At 38.1% G+C, this 24,808-nt stretch overlaps 1 protein-coding gene across 2 annotated transcripts in view; it reads left to right on the top strand.

Moving 5' to 3' along the window:
• The window catches only part of MTA3 (metastasis associated 1 family member 3), a 131,885-nt gene extending 107,369 nt beyond the window's left edge, over positions 1-24,516 (top strand). Inside the window, exons 18-20 of one of the 2 annotated variants that reach the window (XM_054279516.1) lie at positions 6,403-6,557; positions 11,253-11,280; positions 23,667-23,759. In XM_054279516.1, the coding sequence (XP_054135491.1) occupies positions 6,403-6,557; positions 11,253-11,280; positions 23,667-23,678 (195 nt within the window). In that variant the 3' untranslated portion in view covers positions 23,679-23,759. Of the gene's footprint in view, positions 1-6,402; positions 6,558-11,252; positions 11,281-23,666 lie in introns of both variants that reach the window. The other variant, XM_054279515.1, reaches the window with a different exon arrangement.
• Positions 24,517-24,808: the final 292 nt, after the last annotated feature.

Here is a 24,808-nt window from a genome sequence, read left to right on the forward strand (position 1 = left end):
TGTAGTTCATTGCCTTTGTCATCAATGGACATTAATAATCCAGTGCAAATGAATTATAAATAGGTAAGGACTACAGAGCACAACAGATTTCAAAACAGTAGAGATGTCTGGAAAAGTGCTGTTTCTGTTTCCTGCTGGATGTGATGTAATCCTTCTTGGTCATGAATTTGTTTTAAGTACACCCATTTCAAAAGAAGATATTTAGTTATTCAAGTGTATTCCTCTGCTATAAAATTTTGGAAGGGATTGAAAAAGTTTTCAATGTTTTTTCCATACTGCATTGGTTTGGGAAAAAGAACAGGACAATTGTGTTGAAGCTGGTGAACCCTTGACTCTGCTTTACCTTTACTCTTTTTTGTCCTATTAATTGTACTCTGGAGATACTCAGTCTCTCTTTTCTATTAATATATCAGAACTGTTCTAAAATCTGAGCCAAAAGAATGTGGAGTTTTCCTATATATTTTTTCTCTCACACCAAAACATGTCCTAACTTTTAAAGAGAGAAGAAAAAGGTTTTTAAATAACATGAGTTTTTGAGGTTCCTGTGTTCTAAACCTCTCCAGACCTCTCTGCTGACAGCTCAGATGGCTCAGACCTCAAGTGAATATTCTGCAGTCAGCATGCAGTAATTGTTCATTGCACTTAAATAAATAAAGGTAGAAATAAAGGTAACTATTCTTCTTAGTGAGAAATTGTTACAGCAATGTCTGCTCTACTCTGCATCTAAAGCATAACTGAATGTGCAAAAGAAAATTTCTTACTCCCCAGTGAGTAAATAGAAACTGGCAGGAAAACCAGGAAATATGGTATTCCTTGCATTAGAAACAGTATGAGATGATACATCTGATACAGATGTAGTAAAGCAGTGCTGCTGAGCGCCAATGTAAAATGCTACTGTAACAAATACTTACTCTGAAGTCCTCTCTTTCTGACTGATTACAGTTATATTGTAGCATAAAAAGTTAAAGCATGACCGGTAGTCATGAGAACGTGAGAGGTACCACAGCAAATTTGTGTTACTGCCTTGGCTGCTTTGATGTAAAAGAACTTTTGTCTTACTAAGGTGAAGTTTTTGCACTTCTTTAAAGTTGCTTTTATAGGTGTTGAAATAATGTAAGGCATTAAAAATCTGATCTTGTTCCTTGAAGATTCAGATTATTGCTGAAGTCATAGCCAGCAAGGTATAGAGTGTGCTCTGCTAAAAAAACAAAGTCCAGTTTTTCTGAGGACATTACAAGAATTTTTCTTCTGTATTTAAATACAATGATAGTTGCCTGTTTTTTGTTTCAGATACTTGTTCATAAAAATAAAAACCCAGAAAATATTTTAAGCATTTGTGTGATGAGGGGAGAGGGAGAGCATGCTCTCTTTTAACTATAAAATAAATTTCCTTTTATTCTATGCATAGTTGCCTAGCTTAATCTTTCATTACTAATTTACTGATTTCCATAAATAACTGTTTACTTCAAAATTATACCTTCTATGACATGATGTATTCAGAGGTTATATAGGTTTTGTGTGCCATATATGACAAACAGGGACTATCAACAGTACTTTGGCCCAGAGGCTTTGGCAAGTCAGCTGTCATCTTTTAGGAGCCATCTTTGTTTCTTTCGGGGTTTTTTGGTGGGCTTGTTTCCCTTGCACAGAAAAGTGATTGCAGCTTTACATTTTCAGCATTTTCACATAAAACACAAAATTTTCAGCATTACAACTATTGTAGGTGTTCGTGAAAGGTTTGGCAGCAAATCCAGAGGTTCCGAAGTTGTACTTGTGTTGAGTACTTGCTTATTTTCTTGTATATGATCTGTTGTTTGAACATCTTTCATTTTTAATAGCCCTTGGGTTTTTTAATGAAATTCTATACCCAAAGTGGTTGTGTGCCTGCATACTATTATCAACATTTGCAACTTCATGCTGTGTAGAGATTTTGGGTATTAATTTTTGCATTCATCTCACACTTCTATGAATAAGTGAACCAGCTCCAACCCTTGATGCTTATTAAAGGTATAATGCTAATCCCTTTGGAAATAGGAATACCTCAGGTGTGGCAAAAGAGAATCAATACCTGATTAAACTTAAGGTAATTCTAAACTTGTTTTAAATGATGTATTGTATAATTAGGTCAATGCAAAATATATGGAACCAATTAATATGGATTATTTCCAGTCATCTGAGCATAGCTGATTTATTCTAGTGATTTCTTTCTCCTTGTAGAGAGCATCTTTTGCTCTGCTTGCTTTCAATTGATTTTTGTTTTGTTTTGTTTAAAGATACAACAAAAATACCCTAAAATGTTAATTTAAGGCAAAGGGAATGTTTTCCTTTTAGAAATAATGGGGGAAAAATAAGAAATCATAAATAGAAATCCACTTAGGAATTTATGGTAGTCTAGTTAAACATTCCTTCAGCCATTGTACAAAGGTTCACTGTTAATTTTTACTCTTTGAATTACTGAGTGTTATGTATTTATTTCAAAGTTGAATGTCTTTTCAGACCTGAGTATCTTTTCAGAATTTTTAGTGGCTCTCAATGAATAAATTTTTGACCACTTATATAGCAATATAAAAAACTGGGCAACTTATAGGCAGGAACCTTGGCTAGAATTTAGGATCTGGGGCCCATTTCTGAATTTGTATAGGATTCGTCTCTTGTCTTACCATTATGCATCTCAGTGTCCTTGTACTTCTCTGGGAGCCAGTGAGGAGAGGAGATGTACTCTTGATAATAAAAATGCTATATTGAGTTGCCACTTTAATTTAAGGTGTTTTTGGGATAGTATCCAGACTTCATTGGACTCACAGTTGCCACTAGAGCAGATATCATGGGTACAGTGATCCTATGCAGTCATTTCCTTGGTTTCCCTGCCACAGCAAAGCCTTATGCCAGGTGTAGCTTTTGTTGAAAGACCTGATTTGCAGTTGTAACTCAGCACTGCTGCTCCCAGAAGATTTGACAGGGACAAAGACATGTAGCTTCTTTGTGAAGGGATCACCTGCATTCCTTGCAAGTTGGAGGTGTCTCGGTTGTCCACTGTGTGCAGATGGGAAATTCACGCCCTTGCCAGGTGAGTTTTGATGAGCAGCACTTGCAAGCAGCAGAGAATGGATCAGCAAGGGGCAGGTGGAGCTGCACAACAACCAGCCTTTATGTAAAGTCCTCCTTGTTGAAGACCTTGGAAGGATTGCCTTTGGTCTCTGAGGGTGCACTGACTGTGCAGCTTGGACACCACCTGTTTGACAGGTGAGACTCTCCCCAGAGATAACCCCCTGATCACTGAAATATTTGTGTTCTTTAAGGGATGTAAGTTGGCCTGAATCAGAAATCCCTTTGTCTTCAGAAGTTTTTCTTCTGAGTGCTCTCAAAGTTTTTTCTCCTTTTGAGTGTGGAACAGTTTTGTCACAGAGGAACAAGAGATCTCAGTGAATGTGCTCAGACTGAGGTGAAGAACTTGGGAGAAAGGAATCACTCATCCCAGAGGAAGATTTGCCCACAATACAAACTCTTGATGCTCAGGTGCTGCTCTGATGTGGCCCTGGCATGCAGACCCTTAACACCAGGGGCTGTGTTGCAAACTCAGAGGGCAGCTCGTTAGTGATGTACAGAGTCAGAATCAAAGCAGAGCAGCTGATTGCACACGGTGGTGTTCTGAGGAAATTACAGAAGCTTTTTGCAAGCAGTTGTAAATGAGAAGGACTTCTGTGGTAGCACAGGGAGTGTTCTTGAGGCTTTCATAACTTTTCTGGCATAACTGTGTTCTAGGAGGGAAATTTGAGTTCATCATCATCATAAAAGCAAAACATTTAATGAGCACTTTGTATGAAAGTTCATTTTGCTCTTGGTGTTGATATTAGTGTGACAGTGCCATTGAATGCTCATTTTCCTATGCGTTGGTGAATATATTGTTGAGAGGAACTAATGAACTGATTTCCTGGTCAAGAGCTTCAATTGTTTTTATTAACTTGAAATTAATGTGGTCCCTAGCACAGACTGGAAAACAATGGTCTTATTTTCTCTTGTCCTTCTGTGAAATGTAATTAATTTCTTCAAATAGCTTGAAAGGGCTGGGGTTGAAAGGAAATAAAAGAGAAAATTCTAACCAATTTGGTGCAACAGAAATGAGATGATATTGTAAGCCTTGTGACGTTTTCTATAATGTTATCTCTTGCCCAGAATGAGGGCTGGGGGCTAATAAAAGTAGAAAGAAACAGAAGTTCAGAATTAGTTGCAATATCTGGCTCTGCTAGGGGAAAACGTGTTGTGAAAAGACAAATACTTTTTCCATCAGGCTTTACTGTTTTTCAGAGTTTATGCCGCAGGAAAGACACTTTTTGTACCTTGTACATTTTCTGAATGTTTTTTGCCTGCATTTCTTATCTTGACTAAAGGAAACATTCAATGGTGTACTAGAAAGGAGCCTGGGAGAAGATCTGAATCTTTACATGAGATACCTTAAACCCATTATTGAGTAGGGAAGCACAACAAAAATGTACCATTGGAGCCCTTGAATGCTCCTCTGTAATGTGTGGCACAGGAAATTGCAGATACAAATATTGAATGGAAAATCTGATGTGTGGCAATTTTTTCCATGCATGACTCCTTACTCTCTTTTTGAGCACCACCCACTGTGTACAAGAAGAGATCAGCAGTCAGAAACTTTCATGAATTTCTAATTTCATAGCAGCTATGTACTTTATCCTGAATTTATTCTAAATAACAGCTGAATTACTTCTTGTAGAATGTCTTTTAGGTATTTTTCCCCATCAGAGCCAATATGAAAAAATATGTGAAAGCCAAACTGCAGTCTAGACACTGATTGAAAAAATGGAAAAAAGTAAATATTTTTAAAGGGCTACAAAGATAGATTAATGATCCTATGTGCAACAATTAAATTCACCCTAAATCTTCTTTGTTTTTAAGACAAAGGAAAATAGTTTAGGTCTAAGAAAGATTTATATGTGACTCACTCAAATATGATGTCTTGTTTCTGCTCTTCTTGTTTGGTTTTGTTACATGAGATCTAAGGAATCACAGAGATGGCTCAGTTACTCAGAATAACATAATGGATAGATGGAAATTTTCTGTCCAATGCATAAAATTTGTCCTAGTGGAGAGAACAAATGGTGTGGATCAGGGTTTTGTCATTATGTGAATATAATGCTTTGAATGTGGGTGTAAGAATTGTTCAGAAAAAATTATGCTCTTGTTTATATTTTCTGGCTTTTATGTTTTTATTACATGATTTAAGAGATCAGTTCTTTGCTCTGTTCTGCTGGTTTTGTGGGTGCTACAAGCCCCTTCCTTACTCATGAGTGTGATGTTGGTCCCCTAATTAGGGGCTACTCCCACGAATGTGCAGCACTGGGTGCACTTGAGGAATGTTACAGAATGCTATTAGTAATGTGGAATACTGGTGTTATTTCACCAAGAAAATAGTACTTCTTCCTAAGAAAACATGATGTTGAATCCATGTGAGTTAAAGTAAGCAATTTTTCATCTTTGTGTAATGTCTTCTATCATAACTGGTTCTGTCCAATTGTTGTTAGTCCTGCTGCTAATCGATTATGTGGGAAACAAGATTAAGATTTCCAAGATTCACGTTTTTGTCATGGTGTATTCTTCCAAAACATTAGCTACAGATGATACAGAAAACATTTCCACTCTCTCGTCATGTGTAAGAAGGCAGCTTCTCTTGTTAGATCTGAGTACTTGCTCTCATTGCACAATTACTCTGGGGAAAGGTTGAGAGGAAAATCAATGCATCATTTTCAGTTTGATGTTATCAGCTGTGAAATGAATGTAGATGTATTGCAGGTAGCTCTAACTTGACAAAGACCAGTGAGTAAACCTAAGAACCATGGCATCAACATGGTGATATAAACCTTTGTTTTCCTGCTTCCATTCAGGTTAGCAGCAGGACCAAACCACTTATCTTATTCAGCGACTTCTACTTAAAAACAAAAACAGGCAGAGTAAGGACCTGCAAAGTGAGAAGTATGCCTTTTTTTGAAATTAGTTTAGTGCCATAGTTGGATGAAAAAATAGGTCTTGCGTCTCATTGCTTGGGAGGTTAGGTTTTTTTGTTCATAAAATGTTAATTCTCTCCTAAAATCAATGGGTTTCTGTTTCTGAATTGCTTGGTTCATAGCATCGACTCATGCCTCAATATCTTTTTGTATAAAATGGCATTAGCAATAGTTAATTCAGTTTTTAAACAGCCTTAAAACCTATGCATACAACATGTCAATGGGCGCAGGTAAGTTGTTATCTTGCCCCCAGGTAGTGATTGAGGCAGATGAGCTGGGTTTTGAGAGGTGTTTAGGCTGCCCTTTGCAGCAGAATTCGTTAATGGAATTATGCTTATTCTCAGACAAACACCTTTCCCTTTTATTGTGATTTCAGCATGCCGCTCCCCACATCCACATGACTAATGGGAAGGCCTTGCAAGCCAGTGCAAGTGCCATTAAGACCAGCACCATTCCAGTGATCAAGAGACAGAGGCAAAACTGGCTTGATGCTTCAGATGAGGGTTTCTTTATAGCTACAGAAGAGACCAGGTAAGAAAACATGAAATCTTAGCAGGGAATGAGGCTTCACTGCATACGTGTTACTGATCCACTATTTCAACCACAGTTTCTGACATTATTATCTGAGGTTGCATTACAGCAAAGAGCCATGCTTGACCCATGCCAAACTTTGCATTTCCTATCTACTAATATTATCAGCATTTCATTAATAACACTTAGTGCTACTTCTTTGTGGCAAAGATTAGAACTTTTAAATTTCACTAATTTTAGTTCGTATACAATGAGGTTTAGGGCACCTCTGACCATCCAGCAAAATATAAATGCATCTACAGTGTAGGTTATCCTCAGAAATTTGCAGAACCTGAAAAATAGTGTACAGCAGAGAAATATACAGCTGATAGCATCTTTTCCAGGCTAGAAGTTGATTTCCTTTAAAAGCAACTGAGATGATAATCTCCTTCAACCTTTCATTTACAGATTAATTGGTAAAATTTAACAAGCTTTTCCTTTCCCCAAAAGTGCTTGATATCATGGAAGAGTCACTATTTTTCTGAAGGTTCCTCTATTCTGTTCTTGTCTTCCCCTCTCTGGCCCTTCCTTGATTTAATTCAGACTAAGACAAGAAGTTAGTCTGTTTTTTTGTTTTTTTTTTTTTTTTTAAAGGGCCTGTTATTTAAAAACCTTTAATATCTTGCTTAATTACAGCAAGTAACATCAGACTGTTCCTCACTTCTGTGATTATTTCACAAGCCTAGAAAATCTGGTAGTTGAAGAAAAATGTAAATAATAAAAAGAGGGAAGAGAAAGAACGTATGGAAATATAGAGATAAACATGGAAAATATGCACATTTAATCCCATTAATGGCAGATTCAGCTAGGAAACTTAACATTAGCACATGATAATCTGATGGCTATTTCAACATAGTTCATTATGGCACTTTTTGGATTTTTTTATGAGGAACAATTCAGAGAGAGTGGTAAGAGGCTGCTGAGCTGATGAGTTCTTAGGCTTCTGATTCCAGCCCAGATTGATAGCATTTTGAGATGTTTGATACAAAGACTTTAGTAATATCAGACTAATCCCTAGCAATTGGATCCTGAAAGTGGGACTGATTACCTTTTGAAGTTCTGGAATTTTCAATTTAATTTTTTCCCAGTTATATTGAGAAGGGCCTGTCGAAGGATGAGAAGAGTCTTACATAGGCAGTGATGTCTCCACTGAACTGGGAGGCAGCCCAGACAACTTTCCTGGACTAGACATTTAAAATGCAGGTGGTTGAAGTGTAGTGGGATGAGTCCTGGCTTTGCAAATCACTCACCTGTGATAGCTCTGCTTGTTCTCATCCTAAGAAATCCCCCTCCCCACTCCCAGGGCTGCAGGCCCCATGCCCAGACCAGGGAGAAAGCAGAGCTGGTTCTGGCTCTGCAGCCAGGGTGGGCACAAACAAGGTTTGTCCTCAGTTAGTGCTCAGGGGTCTGTGTCTGCTCCTCTTCTCCAAATAAAGAACAGTTTAAAGTAACACTTGAAACCTCCTGGTATGGGGAAGAGAGGGAAGTTGGACCTCACTGACACTCCTGAAACAAAGAGGTGCCTGGACATGTGCTGTTGCATCACTCTGGCAGGTGCAGGAGCAGCACAGCAGCAAATGCTTTTTAGCCTTTGAAACTATTTCACATGACATTTGTTCCTTGTCTTTCACAGAGGTTTTCCATTTTTTCTTTTATTTTTTGGCGCTTTTCTGTCCTCATACCATCTCCATTGACTCCTTCCCTCACATGTGTCTCCTTTCTAATTCTTTCCTTTTATTCCTTTCACCTTTACTCAGAGATTATTTAGATCTGGGGTAGCTTGTTCTCCTCTGGGCTCTGCAAGTCTCCAGCTTTCAGAGCTCCAAGTGGAAAGCTCTGCCTGGTTCTGCTGCTAGGAATGTCCCAATGTCCAAGAGAACAATTAAATGCTCTGTTCTTTGAGGGCAGCTGGAGACAGACAGCAGTCCCTGCCAGGCAGCCTGTCCTGTGATAGGAGATCACAGCTCAGCACTGCCTGGACAAAGTTGGATGCAATATAATTACAATGGGAAGAGATGACCAGGGAGGAGATGTTTGAAAAAGCAGCACAAAGTTTACCTTGTCCTGACACAGAATGAAAAAGAAACCCCACAAAAAAAGCAACAAATAAGAATAAGTTGCTAGGGAGCAGCCATTAGGTTCTAAATATATTCTGAACACTCTGGTCAGAAATAATCACCCCATTGAAGGTCACAACTGGTTCTTTAGGGAACTTTTTTGTGCTCCATCAGGATCCAGTCTGTTTTATCATGTGAATTTGTTCATAAAAATACATATGAGAGAGACACATGCTAATTACAGAAAAAGGAAAAATATTTTTCAGTGTAATTGAAGCCTGCAAAAAGGAAATATTTATTAGTATCGTTTGCAACAGTCCACAACAATTTTCATTTCTCTGTCCTAAAATATTTTTTTTGGTCTAGTGAATTAATGCTTAAGATGCACATTTCCATAAAATATCAAGCAGGGAGTCTAGAGGGTAAATTTTCACAGAAATTTAGCTTAAAAAGCCAATAATAGACTGTTGATACTTGTGAAGGAAAAAAAAAAGAGTAATAATATTGCTCCTAGACTAAAACAGGCAGTACCAGTCTATTTGATGCTAATCAAACCCAAGATGCACATGAGAATTCTCAATTTTATTATTTATCAATAGATAAGGTAAATATCTATTGTTATCTATAAATATTATTATTATACCATCATTATCTATAATATATATATAAGGTAAATATCTATTATATATTTATATCTATTTATTTATCTATTTATTAAATATTTATTTATCACTCAATTTCAGAAGAAATCTTATTAATATTAATTTTAATAATCACCCTTTCCTCTCTGAATTTAAGCAGCAGTATTATTTCTGTATAGCTCTTTTGTATCTAACTGCTCAAATATTTGAGATATTTGTACCAATGGATGTGAAATATTAAGAGCAGTGAAAATAATTATGGGAATTATATATCATCTAAGCTTTCCATGGTAACCCTTGGAGTTACCCTAGAATTTTAGGGCAGTGCCCTTCTCTCTACACTCAGCCACAGTTCAACAATGCCTGCAAGTATTCTTAAAAATTAATGTGAGCTTGTGTATCATGAAAACACAAGGACTGGAGTTTACATCTGAAGCTGAACATATTTTTGGTGCTAATCTGCCCCTCTGAGTAGAACAGGAGTGTATTTTATATCAGCTGTAATGTACATCCTCATACATTCCAGCTTTGATTTTAAGCTGTAGCTATTTGAAAGCCATTTCCTTCCCCACTGTTTATCAGTTTCTGCACATCTGGGGAGAAAAAGCAGCAGAATTCCCATTTATGTTTCCCTCCTTCCCAGCCCGATGCCCCTGCAGAGCTGGCTGCACACTAACACAGTGCTGAGCCCCAGTCCTTGCAGCCCATGGCCACTCTGGGGGACAGACAGGGTTTTTCCATCTGTCTGCATGTTAGAGCCTTGAAGGGATCACCCTCATGAGTTTTGTTATGTCTGTACGTGGATGTCCTTCTGACTACTGTCTGCGTGCTCAGTGAATTTTGCCAATGAATACAGAGGGCCCCAGTTCTGCTGTTTCATCTCTGGTGACAACCTGCACTCTTCATTCCACACCCTCCCTGATGCCTGTGTGAGACCAGCTCCCATGGGATTTCCCTGCCCCTGATCAGACAGGCTCATAGCAGGGATTAATCAGGCAGAAAACCACATGGCAGTTTGAGAACACTTACCTTTTGATATTACATGGTAATTTTATTGACCTTTACGGGATTTAATATTTTTATATTTTTCTTTATTTGTATCCTTTTCAAATGAAAAAGAAATTCCTATTCCCTACTGTAAAATAACTTGCTCAAGATTTTATTCTGAAGTGCAAATCTGTTTACACAATTCATAGAAAAAGTCATTCTTTAAAGAGCTTCATGCTTATCACTGCTCACCAGAAGAGTACCCTTACTTTTTTTTAAATATCTTTAGATAGTTTCTTGGATTCTTCTAGCACTAGGTGCATGCTTTAGGATAAGCCACAAGTCTCCTAATTAAAAAGTATTTTATTCATTTCTTTGTACTAAATCAGCTTTGCTATAAGGAATTTTTTTGGGTGATGTGGATTCTATTGTAGGCCCAATAGAGGTCAACAGAGAAAATTACCATATGGTGAGGAACTAAATTCTTTATACAGAATTGCTGTTCTGGGAGTTAATAATTGAAAAAATTGATCATTATGGTCTTCAGAACCTTAGTAAAATGTAATATATTGGCTTAATATAGCTTGAGTTATATATGATATAAACATAACCTTTGAGTCAAATTAATAATATTACTGTTGAACCATTCAATGTCAAGGGGAATATGTCTGTTGATGAAAACTTTTCTCACCAATGCTAGGTATGCAGTGTGCCTCTATTTCCTATACCCAGGTTCTGTCCCTAACAGAGTGCATGTGCATGCCAGTGATCACACTTGTGTAGGGACAGCTAAAACACTGGCTGGTAAATGAATTAATTTTTTTTTCAGCATTTGCATTATAAGAAATGTGTGGAAATGTTTGGCTGCCTGCGCTATGGCAGCGGATTCTATGTGCTTTCCCTTCATGGGCCAAAAAGCATATTTGCATATAGATCTGCAGTTGAATGACTCAATGCTTGTTTCCTTTCAGTGCTGAAGCAGTTAGAAACCTTCTCACGGTAAGTGCAACTCCATTGGGAATGAGTTAACTGCAACTGCTAAAATTAGAACCTGATCTTTAGCTGGTACCAGCAGACATGGCTTCCTTTTTTTTTGCTGATAAAATGATTTGAGAGGCATCCCTGTGGCAGCATTATAGAGGCAATTTTCTTATCCCTCACTTCATGTTCTGTCTCCAAAAGGCAAAATCTTCCCTTGATTTGTTGAGGTGCTGTGTAAGGATATCACAACTGCTGTGATAATTACCTGGTACCACTCATTTTTATTTATGCATGTCTCATAGCACACACAAAAAAAGCTTAAAATCTAAAGTTGCATGTGGAGAAAGAAGAGAATGTGAGGCTGACAACCAGCTTCTGCAGAATGCTGAGTCTTGCTGTGCTGTCAGTGGTCTGCTTCTCATGCAGAAGTGGGGGAGAGCCACGCTGGTGCCCATCACCCTTCGTGCTCCTGCCCGTGCTGCTGGCCCTCTCTGCAGTGCAGCTTTGTCCGTGGAAAACCCACCCTGTATCTGGAAACACAAACTGAAAGCCTGCTGGAACCAAAGCCCGAGTTAAGAGTTGTGGGAGACCTGCCCCTGCCCCCTCTCTCTCCCACATGTTTTAATCCAGGCTTAGGCAAGGCCATGCACAGCGCTTCAGTTGCAGCTTGTTGCCAGGAGAAAAGGGAAAACTGGAGGAGTAAGGCTTTGGTGCCTGGGGTCTGATACACACTGCAGAGCTGCAGGTCTGCATCTGAGCCAGAGTTCAGTGCTAACTGTTCTGCTCCTTCTTCCTCTTCACACGTGCAATTCCTATCACACAAATGTCCAAGGGTATGTTTACTCTTTCCTTTACAGTTGGCCCGAACTGTGCAAAAAAAATTGTGTGCCAAAACAAAAAAAGGTATTTTTGGCCTTTGATTTTGTAAAGACGAGGCACTTTGATTTGATCCTGGTTTTGAACTGCACCACACTTGGATACTGGGCATAGTGTATTTTCATTTCTTACCTGCATGGCACCATGGCTTTTAGACCCCAGTCCTGTAGCCAGCTGCAGGAAGATGCCTGGCTGCACTTGGAGCATCAGCTGCAAGCCTGACAGTGGGATGCACCAGCTCTCTAACAAAATATCAGCCTCCAAGGATGTAATTTTCTATCTCCTTTACTTCTGTTGTATTATATAGTTGTCATGCATCTTGAAAAGCAGGGATTACAGAATATATCCCTTAGAATTCCATTTAATCCTTGCTGATAGGATTGCAAATATCTTATTGATTGACCACGTCTGAGTCCAGGTGAACTGACAGCTCTCTCCAGTCTGTGACAATACTGGGTGTGAAGAATTTGGGGAGGAATTGTCCTTGCTACAGCTTAGGAGCCATCCTACTTGGTTAACTTCCATTCAAAGCTGTTATATGCTCATGAGAGAGCATAATAGTTTCTATGAGATGTTATTTTGATCTTATTTCGTGTGGTCTATTTATGAATGCTGTGCACTGTTCACATCTTATAAGCCATACTTTTCTGAGCCCCAGCTGAGGTACTGTGGTATGGAATCACAAGCAGCAGCATAGAAACTAGATCATAATCTCTTACCATTCATTTCTCATTGAGCAGCTTTCACAGATCTAAAGACATTTTTTCTTTCAGTATTTGCCTACGTGATTTGTTCCTGTTGGACCCTTTATAGTACCTACTAAATCACAGTAGCACTATTGTGATAATGCAAATGTTTGTTTTTAAAAGCAGGTTCATTCCATGGAACTAAAACAACTCATTTGAAGAATGTGAATATTTTTTTAACTTAGGGAATCATGGCTATATACAAGGAAAACATGTCCACAAAAACCCCTCAGAGCTCAGTGTAAGTTGTGCTGCTGGATAGAGCTGGGAGATTTGAAAAACACAGACTGTTATGGGGTTTGCTTTATTAGTCTTCAGAGCAAATAGAATACAATCCAATTCTGGTTTGAAGCTGTGGATTAATTTTCTCACCGTTTAAATGGAGTTTCAGTGGCACTGCAGTAAGCTGCTTGCCCTGTTTGAAGCCACATGGCAGTGGAAGGATGTTGCAGGGTTTGGAGTGCCTGCCTAGGACCTGGAAAACCATGATCCAATTCCCTGCTTCCTCACAGACCTCCCAGGACATGTCAGTCAGGTCTTTTAAGTCTGTATCTCCAAGCATTTATATACCTAACTCCTCAGACACAAAATTAAGAAGGTGCTTAAGTGCTTGCTAGAAGATTTGGAGGCAAAGAACAGGTAACACCTGTTCTGAAGAATCAGATGAAGCCTCCTCATTCTTCCAGAGCACTGCTCCACATGGAGCAGGTCAGAAGCCTTAGAGGGGATCTTCTTTCAAAGAAAACTCTTTACCTTTATTGGTAATGAAGTCTCATGGAAATGCCACCCACAGGAATCCAAAAGCTGTTGACTGAAACTGGATGATTTGTTAGTTTCAGGGTTATCTGCACTGATTAGCAGGTGAAAATTAATTAGCACAGAGCTTTGATGATGACCGCAGGGAGGCTGAGGCTAGGAACAGATGGCTGTAAATGACCTAGTTACTGCTGCCTGGAAAGTCACACCTTTGGCTCTTGTGAAATGATCCTGCCCTGTTGTGAGCAGAAATTCAAATATGCTGCCTCTCCAGGGGGACTTAGATACCAAAGTTTGCTTTGTAATTGCATCTTAGGTCAGAGCTTGAATGTGGCTAATTCACATGGCTCAGCTAAAAAACAAACGCGCGTCTAGAAGGGTCACTCAGCCACTTGCAATCTTCTCCATTGCCACTGAAAAATGTTCTCTCACATTCATACAGTAGGTGCAGAAATAGCCAGAAAATTTTATATTTGGGAAGGGAATTGCAATTTCCAAAATAAGCCGTTTTGTAAAATTTTGTTGTCTTGGGAAACCTGGGAGGGAAACAAAAACTCAACAACTTATAGGAAATACAGGGACAATAAATGCATTAAAGATTGCCTTAAACATAGATATTGCTGGAGAAGCTCCTATATAAGCACTTGACTTTTCCAAAACCCTTGTTTTCTTTGGTGGACCTTCCAGACCCAATTCAGCAACGCCCTTAAATTCAATCCTGAGCTCAGTCCATCAACTAGAGTACATCACGTAGTCCCCAATACACCCTATATGTCTGAGGTTAGATTGGGATGCCATGCATCTTTAACCTGTTCTTTTAACCTGATTTCTTATGGTTCTTGACAAATTTAGGGTTTCCTGCAGTATGGTTGGCAAGGTTTCAAAAGGTTTTTTTTCAGAAGCTGTTTCTTGTGTTTGCACAGAGGATTTGATGTAGCTGAACCCAATCCTCTTTATCGAATGTTTTAACTGAAAGTCTTTGGGCTTAGCTTTTTGTTAGCTTGCTGCTTAGCTTTTTCCTAAATCCACATACCCAGTGGGAATGTGTCATCTTGTAATATTTGGCTGCCTTCTATTGTGGGAGTTAAAACCAATTTGGTTTTGAACAAGAAGAAATTTTTCTATAAATAAGGATCTTTGTATGGGAAGCCAATTTCTCTGGCAAAGCTCTGGGAAACAAAGTAAAATAAAAATGCAAACTTGTTAGACCAACATGCTTAATATCAAAGTAAAGATAGAGATAACATTAATTGTACAATTGTTACCTATAGTGAGGCTAGAGTAACATCAGCTTAGTCCACTCTCACCATTCCTATGCATAAACTCTGTTAGTTTCTCACATTAGATCTTAGATATTGATGATTGTAATCCTCAAATACTGTTCAATATCACTCTTCAGATATATTTTTCACTTTTTATGATTCCTGTGCTATGTGAGCAATAACTCACAGAAGCTGGACACACAGTTAAGAATTATTTCATCTAAAGGCAGAGAAATACACAGCAATAATGTACAAGTAGGCAGGGAAATCATGTAAGTCCTGTGGTGAACACGTTGCTAAAGTTAAATAGCAAAAAAGATTATAAAATTGTACTGTGGTATGTTCAAAAATATGGTGTCAGTGATCCTCACAGTCTTAAAATTCACACAGAACTGCCCACTAAATTTAATTTCTAAGTTGTCCTCTATCAGAGTCTTCATTTCAAATTACAGATAGAGGATTTAATTCTGAGTTAGTCCATATTTCATTGTATCTATTTAATCATTCATTCTCAATACTTTCCCTGACAGTTTGGGTTTTTTTTAAACTCATGACCCTCTGGCATAAATGTAGGTAAGGCTGTGGAAAAACAAGCATTAGTTGGTCTCTTTTTGTGAAAAAAGCTTGCATAAGTAACTACACAGGCATTTTAAATATAAAATACCATGGAGAACATATTGACTGTGACTGTGAAAGTCAATCACAGAGATAACTAACAGCTCTTGTCAAACATCTAAGGAGATTTGACTGTCTGTTTTTGTAACTTGTGCTATGAGTAGAGGCTAAAACATTTACTTGACAAAATACTATTCAAGTTTTTCTTGTAAAGAAAATACAGATCCAAACTTTAAAATTCCGAGGTTGCCTCTTGTTGTGAGACACCAGACAGTAATTTAATTCAGCCTTTCTCTAGCTCCGCCATTTTGTAAGCTTGAGTGATATTGGTGTACACCTACTCTTTAGGATGCTATGCAGTTTTTAAATAGCCAGTCCAAGGAGAAATATGAGATACTGATGTGAAAAGTGCTGGCCATAAATGTGGAGAGCAGGATGAGTGGCAGAAAATGAACTTGAATAGACCTTTGGTGGCACAAATATTTTTAAAAAATTTTAAAAATCTTCAACCTTTGACATGAAAATGACCTTAGAGATCATCATCAAATCACTCTGTGGCAAAGCTTTCCTCTGTTGATGCCACACTACAGATTTCTAATCCATATTCTGCACTGGAGCTTCTGTGTGTAGAGAAATGCTGATTATGCAAGAGATTGATGGTGTGAAGAAATGCCCCAGGGGATGGGCTTGTGAGGGAAATTTGGCTCTCCAACTGTTTCTGGTAAGACTGAATAATTTTTATTTTTTGGCCCTTGCTTAATAGCAAGTATCCAGAATGCCAAGAACCTCCTCCAAATATACCCTATTGGTACATATGTTATTCCAGGGAAAGTGTATGCATAATTGATAAAATGGAAGCATATTGTCAATCTTTTTGAGCCTTGGGTAATATTATAAGCTGTAATATTGTAAATCACAGTGTGCTCTAATATTGTAAATCACAGTGTTCAGGCCAAAAACTTCATTGAATAAGCAAGGTAAGAAAAGAAAGACAGAAAAAGACTAATAATATTGTAGAAGTATAGCATCTCTTTTTTTTTCCTGTGACAAATATAATAGGGAGTTTTCTGTTATCTTGTACTTAAATAAGCATATTTAGTTGACACAATATTTTTGCAAGTTTTCCATGCAGTATTTAATGTTGCTGGGGAAATGGCACTTAATTTTTGTAGCTCAAGGCCAGAAACAGAAGTTGTATGTTCTGTACGTTTTTGTCATCTTAGAGTCTGGGATAATGCTGGAATTGTGAGTTAATATGCAAGGTGTTCAAGGAGTAGTTGAGAACAACATTGTGTTCCACTGTTAGCCAGCTTGCTCTGGTGCACCTTCTCTTTAGGTTCTTGCTTGTCTCAGGAAAAATTATATGCTGCCAGGTGGGTTAATTTTTCATCTCATAGCAGGTGATGTTTAATCAATATACAGAATGACCATCCTGCTGCAGAATAAATAGATGGTTTTGAAAATTCCTCTTGGTAGAGTAGGAATTCATCTTCACCCTGCTGATATAGTTAGGAAAAATAAAGCATTTGCCTTGAAATCTGCTGGTGTTTGTGCCTGTGAGCTGTGGAAGGATTTCTGGCTCCCTGGATTCCCAGAGTGTATTGACACATCTGCAGTGATCTGTGTGTCCTTCCCAGGGAGGAGAGGTTAAGCATCCCTTTATTGGATAAAGCAGACTTTCTGCCTTGCAGGCTCTGCAGGGTAAGGTAACTAAGGGGAGGCTAATGAATTTCAGATAAAGTGCAGAGCAGCTGTCCTGTAGCTCAGGTTACAAGTCTGTTGTAACCTGAGCCATTGTTTTGTTTGAAGGAGTATCAATAATTTACTTTTTTACCCATTCCATCAAGCTTCCTTTGCTAGGACTTAGTAATTCTATTGCACTCTACAAAGTTGGATACTGGTGAAATGCCATGAATTGAAAGAGAGGCTTTTCTCCCTTCCTTGAGGGAAGGACTGTTTGAGGAACACAGCCCTGTGCGTGGCTCTGCCATCATCACTGCTGTGTGTGAGGGGCTGTCCGTGCTGAGCTTTGCGAACTCAAAACTCAGGGCAAGTCCATGTTCACTCTGTGGTGTCCATCATTCCTACCAACTAGATCGTGGAGTTTTCTAACTCTTGCTACCCCTGGTAGGGCCTCTGTGCTTCTGGCTTCTGTGAGAAGTCAGCCTTGCACCCAAACTGGTGTGTCACCTTTGTTGTCTCAGCAGTAGGTAACCTTAGCCTCCTGGTGCTAAATACCAAGCTCACACATGAGCTGTGAGGACAATCTCACTGCTGATTGTTGGGATGGAGATTTATTCATCATGCCATGACCAGTGTATGACAGCATCTCTTCATAATGTTTCTTAGGGGCTAGAAGTTTTTTTCAGTTCCAGTATTTAACTGAAAAATGAATAGTGGTGCTGAGAGTAGGACTTTGTTTCTTTAATTCCTTCTCTACCAAAGCACTTTGGAATATTAATGAAATATTTTCAGGGGAAATGAAAATATGGAAAAATCTATTGAACTAGTTGATTATTCCAAAAGTCATGACAGTTGTTTGCAATTAAACTCTATCGAAAAAAATTTCCACAGTAGATATTTCAATAGTAGATCAACCTGTTGTTCTAGGCACTCTAGAAATGCACATAAAGAGATGATTTATGCTCCAAGGTGATTTTGATTGAAATCAGCAGCAGGTAAAAAGAGACAGAGGTGGCTTTTGCCATACAGTAGGTCAGGCATGGCGCAGCCATAGAAGTCTGTGCTTTAAACCCTTGACCTGGGATTTCTCCTCCCAATAAAGAAAATGCTTCTACCCCATTATTAATGGCCTTCTATATGTACATAGTATCTATAAGCTCTTGCTTTGAAACACAAAACATTGGAGAACCCCTCAAGATGATGCAGTACTTGAAAAAATACATTATCTTAAGCTGCTTAGGAAGATCTGATGCTGTAATTAGTAACTGATGTGTCTAAAAGTTATTGTTCATAGAGAACAGTGTTCTGTTGCTCCATAAATATTGATAAAATATTGGAAGATAAATACTAGCAAAGGAAAACATTTCCTTGCTAGGAGGAGAAAAATAAGATAAGCTCTTAAAACATTTAAATAATGTTGGCATGTCTACAGCAGCACCTCTTTAATCTCATAAAGGTTATATCACTCTATCTGCCATCTGTATGGGTTTTATAATTCAGCTATGTGGCTCATGGCAACAGCCTTCCAATAGTCCCATCCTTATTAAAGTCTTCCCTTTTGTTTTTATAAATTACCATTTCCTAAGGCCCTTATTTTTAAAAGGTGTATCAGTGTCAACCCACTCCTGCCTTCTAAAACTATTTTTAACTTGTTTCTGTCATGTTGAGGTTCAATTAAAATTTGAATGCAATATGGGAAAGCTTCATCCTGAAAGTGTTGAGGGGGAAAACAAAATCTAAAGCAGCAAGCCAAAGAGTTAAATGAAATACTTCTCATTTGCACACAGGTAGAAATGTAGGAAGTGCCGTGAGTCCTTCAGTCAGTAACATGTCAGGTTTCTAAGGATCTGTGCCTACAGCTTCATCCCAGTTAAATTCTCTTTCAGCAGGCAGCACTGCACACATTTTGGCATTTCACTATGTTTAAAACCTGTTGAAATTAATAAAAAGCCTATCAGCTTTCTAGGATAGTACCCCCTCCTGTAATGTAATTCACTGAATAGTTAAAATATACCTCTGGATAAAAGAAGCCCTCAGAGAAATAAATGATTATTTAATCTAATAACCACCAAGGAATTATGGTTATTCTTTTAAATACTTGTTTTTTCTAAGTGGCCTTGAATTTGCACCGAAAATTTGTATTGTACAAAATTCATATTGCGCTGGAGCAGCAGCAACTTCACAAACATTTCTCTAGAATATGTTTTCTTCCTTGTTTTCTTTCTGAATGGCTCTGTGGTTAGACTGATTGCAAGTTTCACACATAATTTGTGCCAGAACACAAAATTCTGCCAGCGTTGGCAGTATTTATGCATCTAGCACATTTATGTTGCTGTTTACACTTGGAAAGTCGTAGCAGAATACTTCACCCCAATCGAGAGATTATATGGAATTTCAACTATGATTGTGCAGGAAATCAGTTTTCTTATGCCTGCTGCTGACCTGGAGGTGTTCCTTGTGCTACCAGCAATTGGATAACAATACATTTCCACAGCACCAGTCCTTACATATGAGGATGTTGCTCAAATGGCATCAGTCTAAGAAAGACTCAGGCAAAAACATTGAACTAATTTAGGGACAGTGAGGAAAACAAAACTGTGTCTTTGAGTTTCAGACTCTGTAGCCAGGTTTGTATTAGGTAATAGTGTATTTTTAGTGGAAACAGAGCACCAAAAGCAATTCTGGACCCTGATATTTAAGAAGAGTTATGGGCATCTCGCAAGTGCATGTATGTTGAAGGCAATTCCTCTTCCTCGGAAAAGGTTTCTTTCAAAACAAGGTTTGTCATCTGCTGAAATATCAACAGGTATTTGCATGCAAATAATTTCTTTCACTGTGTAACTTCTTGCATAACTTGTATTTATTTAATATTGCTTCTTAAGTCCTGTTGGTACAGTTGCTAAGACCAAAGTCAGTGCAGTCATCACAACTCTGAGTCCAGTGCAGAGGAGGCAACATGGATGCACAACAGTTTATATTTAGCACACAGTAACAGTCTGTATCAACAAACTTAAAGCAGGCAATGCCTTCCAGTCCTACTAGAAAAGGCTTGAAAACACAGTCTTGACTAATGCCAGTTGGAGGCCTCTCTTTATTCGACTCAAGTTTAAAAATTGATGCTGTTGTAGTGTGTGGCAGAATTAGAGAAGGGAACTTTGAGTCAGCTTTTGCAAATGTGAAATTTTGCTCCCAGTTATCCTATTCCTGAGAAATCTGGACAGAATAGATTATATAGGATTGTGCTTCACTTCAGCAGATGGTGAGTTACATGGAACATGCTTGGATCCTGAGAAAGGGCTGGTTAATTATGATGACTCTCCCAATTAAATTTAAGCATGGCATAAATGCCCTGTACAGCCTAACTATTATTTCTACCCCTGAGGTTCCAGTCTGTGTATGAAACTTGAACAGTGTCATTAGGTTTTCATCTAGACCTCTAGTAAGACTTATGTACATTTCCATATTTCCCTATGTGCCAAGGGTTTTGTGTATCTTTATCTGCAGTTACTATATGAAGTGTCATGCAGACATAAAAAATGTGTATTATTCCTACATTACACCAGTGCATCACATTTTACCTCAAAATTAGCACAGTGGGCTTTATATACTGATTCCCTATTAAATGTTTAGCTCATTCTCATACCTTTGGTCTCAAGAAGACTGGAAATTCAAAGCAAATGCTTTAAAATACTTTTGAATTAACATTTCAAGCCTGTAATGCATTATGCTTCAAGAACTAGTACAAAAGTCAAAGCAAAAAAAAAAAAAAGGGGGAAATGGCAATTAATCTGTCCTAACAACTGCAAAGGATGTTACCAACGATACAGATATTAAAGCCATTTATTGCCATTGCCAGATAAAAGCTTGATGTAATTAAAACATATGGCTGGTATTAACTGAAAGAGGGACAGGAAATTGAGCATTAAAATTGACTCTGCCCTTAGTTCAGTGTATCTTTGAGGGAGGGCAATGTGCTGTGAGTGAAAGGGTGACAACAATTTTATCTTTGAATATCCTGTCTTTTGTCAGCTATTATGGCAACCTGCATGTTCAAGTGTTAAAAAGACTCTGAAGAATTATGAAACCTGATGAATGTGTCTCAAAAGGCTAGACTGTATTTAGATGCTAAATTCTTCTATAATTTTTGCACTAAAAAGAACAGTTTTGGCTTTTAAAAAATGATTGTTTAAATATGTATATATGTATGACTGCATGTAATGCAGTCAGTGGAAATTTCCATTCTTCCAGTTTTATTTCTGAAAGGCTGTATCCCAGAAAGATAATTTCTGGAAGTATTTTCACAATTCTGTTTAAGCAGAAGTGCTGGATTGCCTTTTAAGAGTGCCTAGCAGATTAGTTTTTTCTGACAGTATATAGTGCTAGTTTCTTTTATACTCAGTGAGGCGTTTACTCTGTTTGTGGCTTGCTTGATATAATAATGTAATGACCTTTTTGTTCTGCCTTTCTTTGTGTTGGTTTTGAAATAGTGGTTAATGGGAATACCCGTATCTTTTACTTTACAATTTGTCATTATTTTGTATGGACAGTAATCTCAAATTCTTTACTATCCTTACATGTAGTGCCAGCTGCAAATTACTTTCATAAGCAGGAACCTCTAGGCAGTTTATAAAGTTGCCTTATTACAAATTCAGTAGGGTAAGCAATGATCGGATATTACTTGAACCTTGCACTTCTCAAATGATTAATGACCACATTCCTTCTGTAAATAAAGTTTTGCAAACAAATACTTCTGTAAGGTTTTGTGGAGATGGTCCCCCTTAGTGATCAGTGTGGGTAACAGCTATTGTCTATTCACATGAATTCATAAAGCCTGGCTATCTCATTATTTTAGATAGACACATTTCTGCCAGTCTAAGATTACATTTCTAAGCTTTTACCATTCTGGAAGATATGCAGTATCTTTGCAATCAATTAAATATTTTTTTTTGCCTAATTTAAGATGACCATATAAAGCAAATACTCAAGCAATAAATTTTTTTTCCTCAGTGGCATTGTGTGAAAAGCTGAAATCGAACTTTCTGGTGATTCCTTTTCTTTTCTTCTGTTTTGCTTATTGCTGAATGGTGCTAAAGCCTAATTTGGTATTCCAGGACATGAAGATATCCTTCTTTCAAAACAGAATGCATCTCTGAACCTTTAAAATATATTAACCAAAACAGATCTATTTTTTCATGCTCCCTTTAACTTCTAATGGCAGAGTACATTCTTCTGCTTTTTGCATGTTTGGGTTTTTTTCCCCTTATGTTCTCTTCTGTGGCCCAGTTAACATGGAAGCTCACATCCCTGGGGACCACTCAACCTGTAACTAACTAGTAACAAACTAATGTTTTAAATTTAATATACCAATCGCTATTTTAGAATTCAATAGAATTTATTTACAGCTGATCATGTATTTTCAATGTCATGTGCCACCATTTTTCAGTTTCAGAGGTAACAGCCCACTTAGATGAAAGGGAAAAGCCACTCCTTGAGTTATCATCTCAGAACCTTGATGCAGGTAGGCACCTCATCACCCTGTAGTTTGTAGGTCACATTTTCAAGTCAAAAAGTTTGAATTAGAAAGCCTGGTGTCATTAAGTATTAGAGGCCTCAGTTTGCTTTAATTCATTTCCATAAGCTCAAAATCCTTATAATTTGTAAAACTACCGAAACAAAGGCTGGGATTCTTCAGTAAATTGAGAAAATAGGTCATTTTCCAGCAGCATCTAATGTTCAGGTCTCTGCCAATGAAGATGGTTCTTGGCATACTCTGTGTGTACCTTTTCTGATACCATACTCTCAATACCCTCAGCATTGTGGTTATTGACTTATACTAGTAAAGAGACAGAGCAGTTGAAACATAGCAAGTATTTATGCTTCAAAATTAACTATCCTTGGATAGTTAGGATTACAATACAAACAACATGGCTACCTGGAGTTAATATGTTTCATTTATCAGCTGAAAGTCAAAGGTGAAAATGAATTTACTGCACCTGAATGGCCCTAGTAAAAATGCCCGGAGCTCCAGGTCATGTGTTATCTGTGGAAGTGGTACAGTGTAAATAACAACAATTGCTCTCACTTTTACAGAGGTAGCATGTTCATTGGGTGCTAACACAGTCCTTCTGTGTTCCTTCATTCCACTACCGATATCACATGTGAGGGTTCACTACCTGGGCATTCTGGCCCAAGATTTCATGTAATCAAATATTATTATTCAAGTATTATCTAACACCAATTCACTTTTCGATGAACCATTATCAGACAAGTCTGAATCATCAGTTGCTGGACAGGGCTGACTCTTGTTGACTGCAAGTCTCTTTTCCATGAACTAGCCTCCCTGCTCTGGTAAGAGTATTTGTTATGTTTGTTATTGGCTCTTGTGCAGTCTTCTGTTAAAGACTGAGATTTATCTCTTCTGTTGTCTCTCTCTTCCTCCCCTCCTTTCCTCCTTCCCTCCTTACAGAAAAATCCGTAAGAAGTTCACCAGGTCACAGCTGAAAAGAGCTTCCAGAACACCTTGTTCTCCGATCCTTGCAAAGACAAAGTCTCTCATGAACAATAGGCAGGCCCCAACAGAGCCAGGACCCATCATACACTGAAGATATAAAAGCATCAGCACCATAATAGTGTCAAAATCATGTCTAATTGTGAATCCAGACGTAACAGGACTTCCCAAATCTCTGTGACAGAAACGTTGCGTGGATATATTGTGGCCGGGTTCTGTTTTCTGGGCAGGATCCAACAGCAGCCCTTCTTTTCCCTCATCTCTGCCAGGGCTACTTCTGGTTCACTGTACAGGCCTATCCTGGATTCCCTCTGTTCCCAGACAAGGGTGTTGGCTGGTCAGGGAGGGGCTGTTTGCACTGCTCCCACTGAATGGATGCAGAGTCCACCCATCACATTTTTCTATACCTTCTTGTGGCTCAACAAAAAATATGCAGCTTTCAAAATCATTGCAGTGTCTTTAAAATGGGATTTAGCCTTGAGGTGTTGCATTTTCAAACAGAACTGCAAACTTGGAGTGTTCATATTTTTCAGTATTGGCTTGAGTCGCCTTGGATTTGATTTTCTATACTGAATGTCCACAAGGACAAGGTATTGTTCAGCAGTTCTGAAACTTGGACTGAATTAGGAAATGTCCATCATTAGTGTCCAATTTTGAAAATGTTGGCCATATTAGCTGTGTTTAAATCCTGGAAAGTATTATGTGTGACAGTAAATATCCAGCCAGACTAGGTGCATGTGTAGGAACTGGTCCCATTGCCTCTGTATTTGAAAACATCTGCCTATTTCTTTGGTTTTTTTTTTTTTTTTTTGCATTTCTTGAAGCCTATTCTGAATAGTGAAAACCAGCAGAACACCATACCCAGAAGACATGAAGAAACAGTTTATTTCCTATTAGTAATGTCTCTCCACAAAATAATTTCTACATTTTTATATGTCTGGATAAAGAGGTCTTGCAGAATGCTTTGAATTCATAAATGTAAGGCTACAGGTGGATACTTACCATGGAGAGATGATGTGCCTTTTGTAACTTCTTGTAGGAAACTGTCAGTCTCCCTGAAGGTGGGAATGGCAACAGAGGCAGGTCTTTTATTTCTACTC

Source organism: Melozone crissalis, unplaced genomic scaffold (assembly GCF_028551555.1).
Source record: "Melozone crissalis strain CALT ecotype California unplaced genomic scaffold, PUWL_Pcris_2 ptg000027l_1, whole genome shotgun sequence".
In the NCBI taxonomy this organism is placed as follows: Eukaryota; Metazoa; Chordata; class Aves; order Passeriformes; family Passerellidae; genus Melozone; species Melozone crissalis.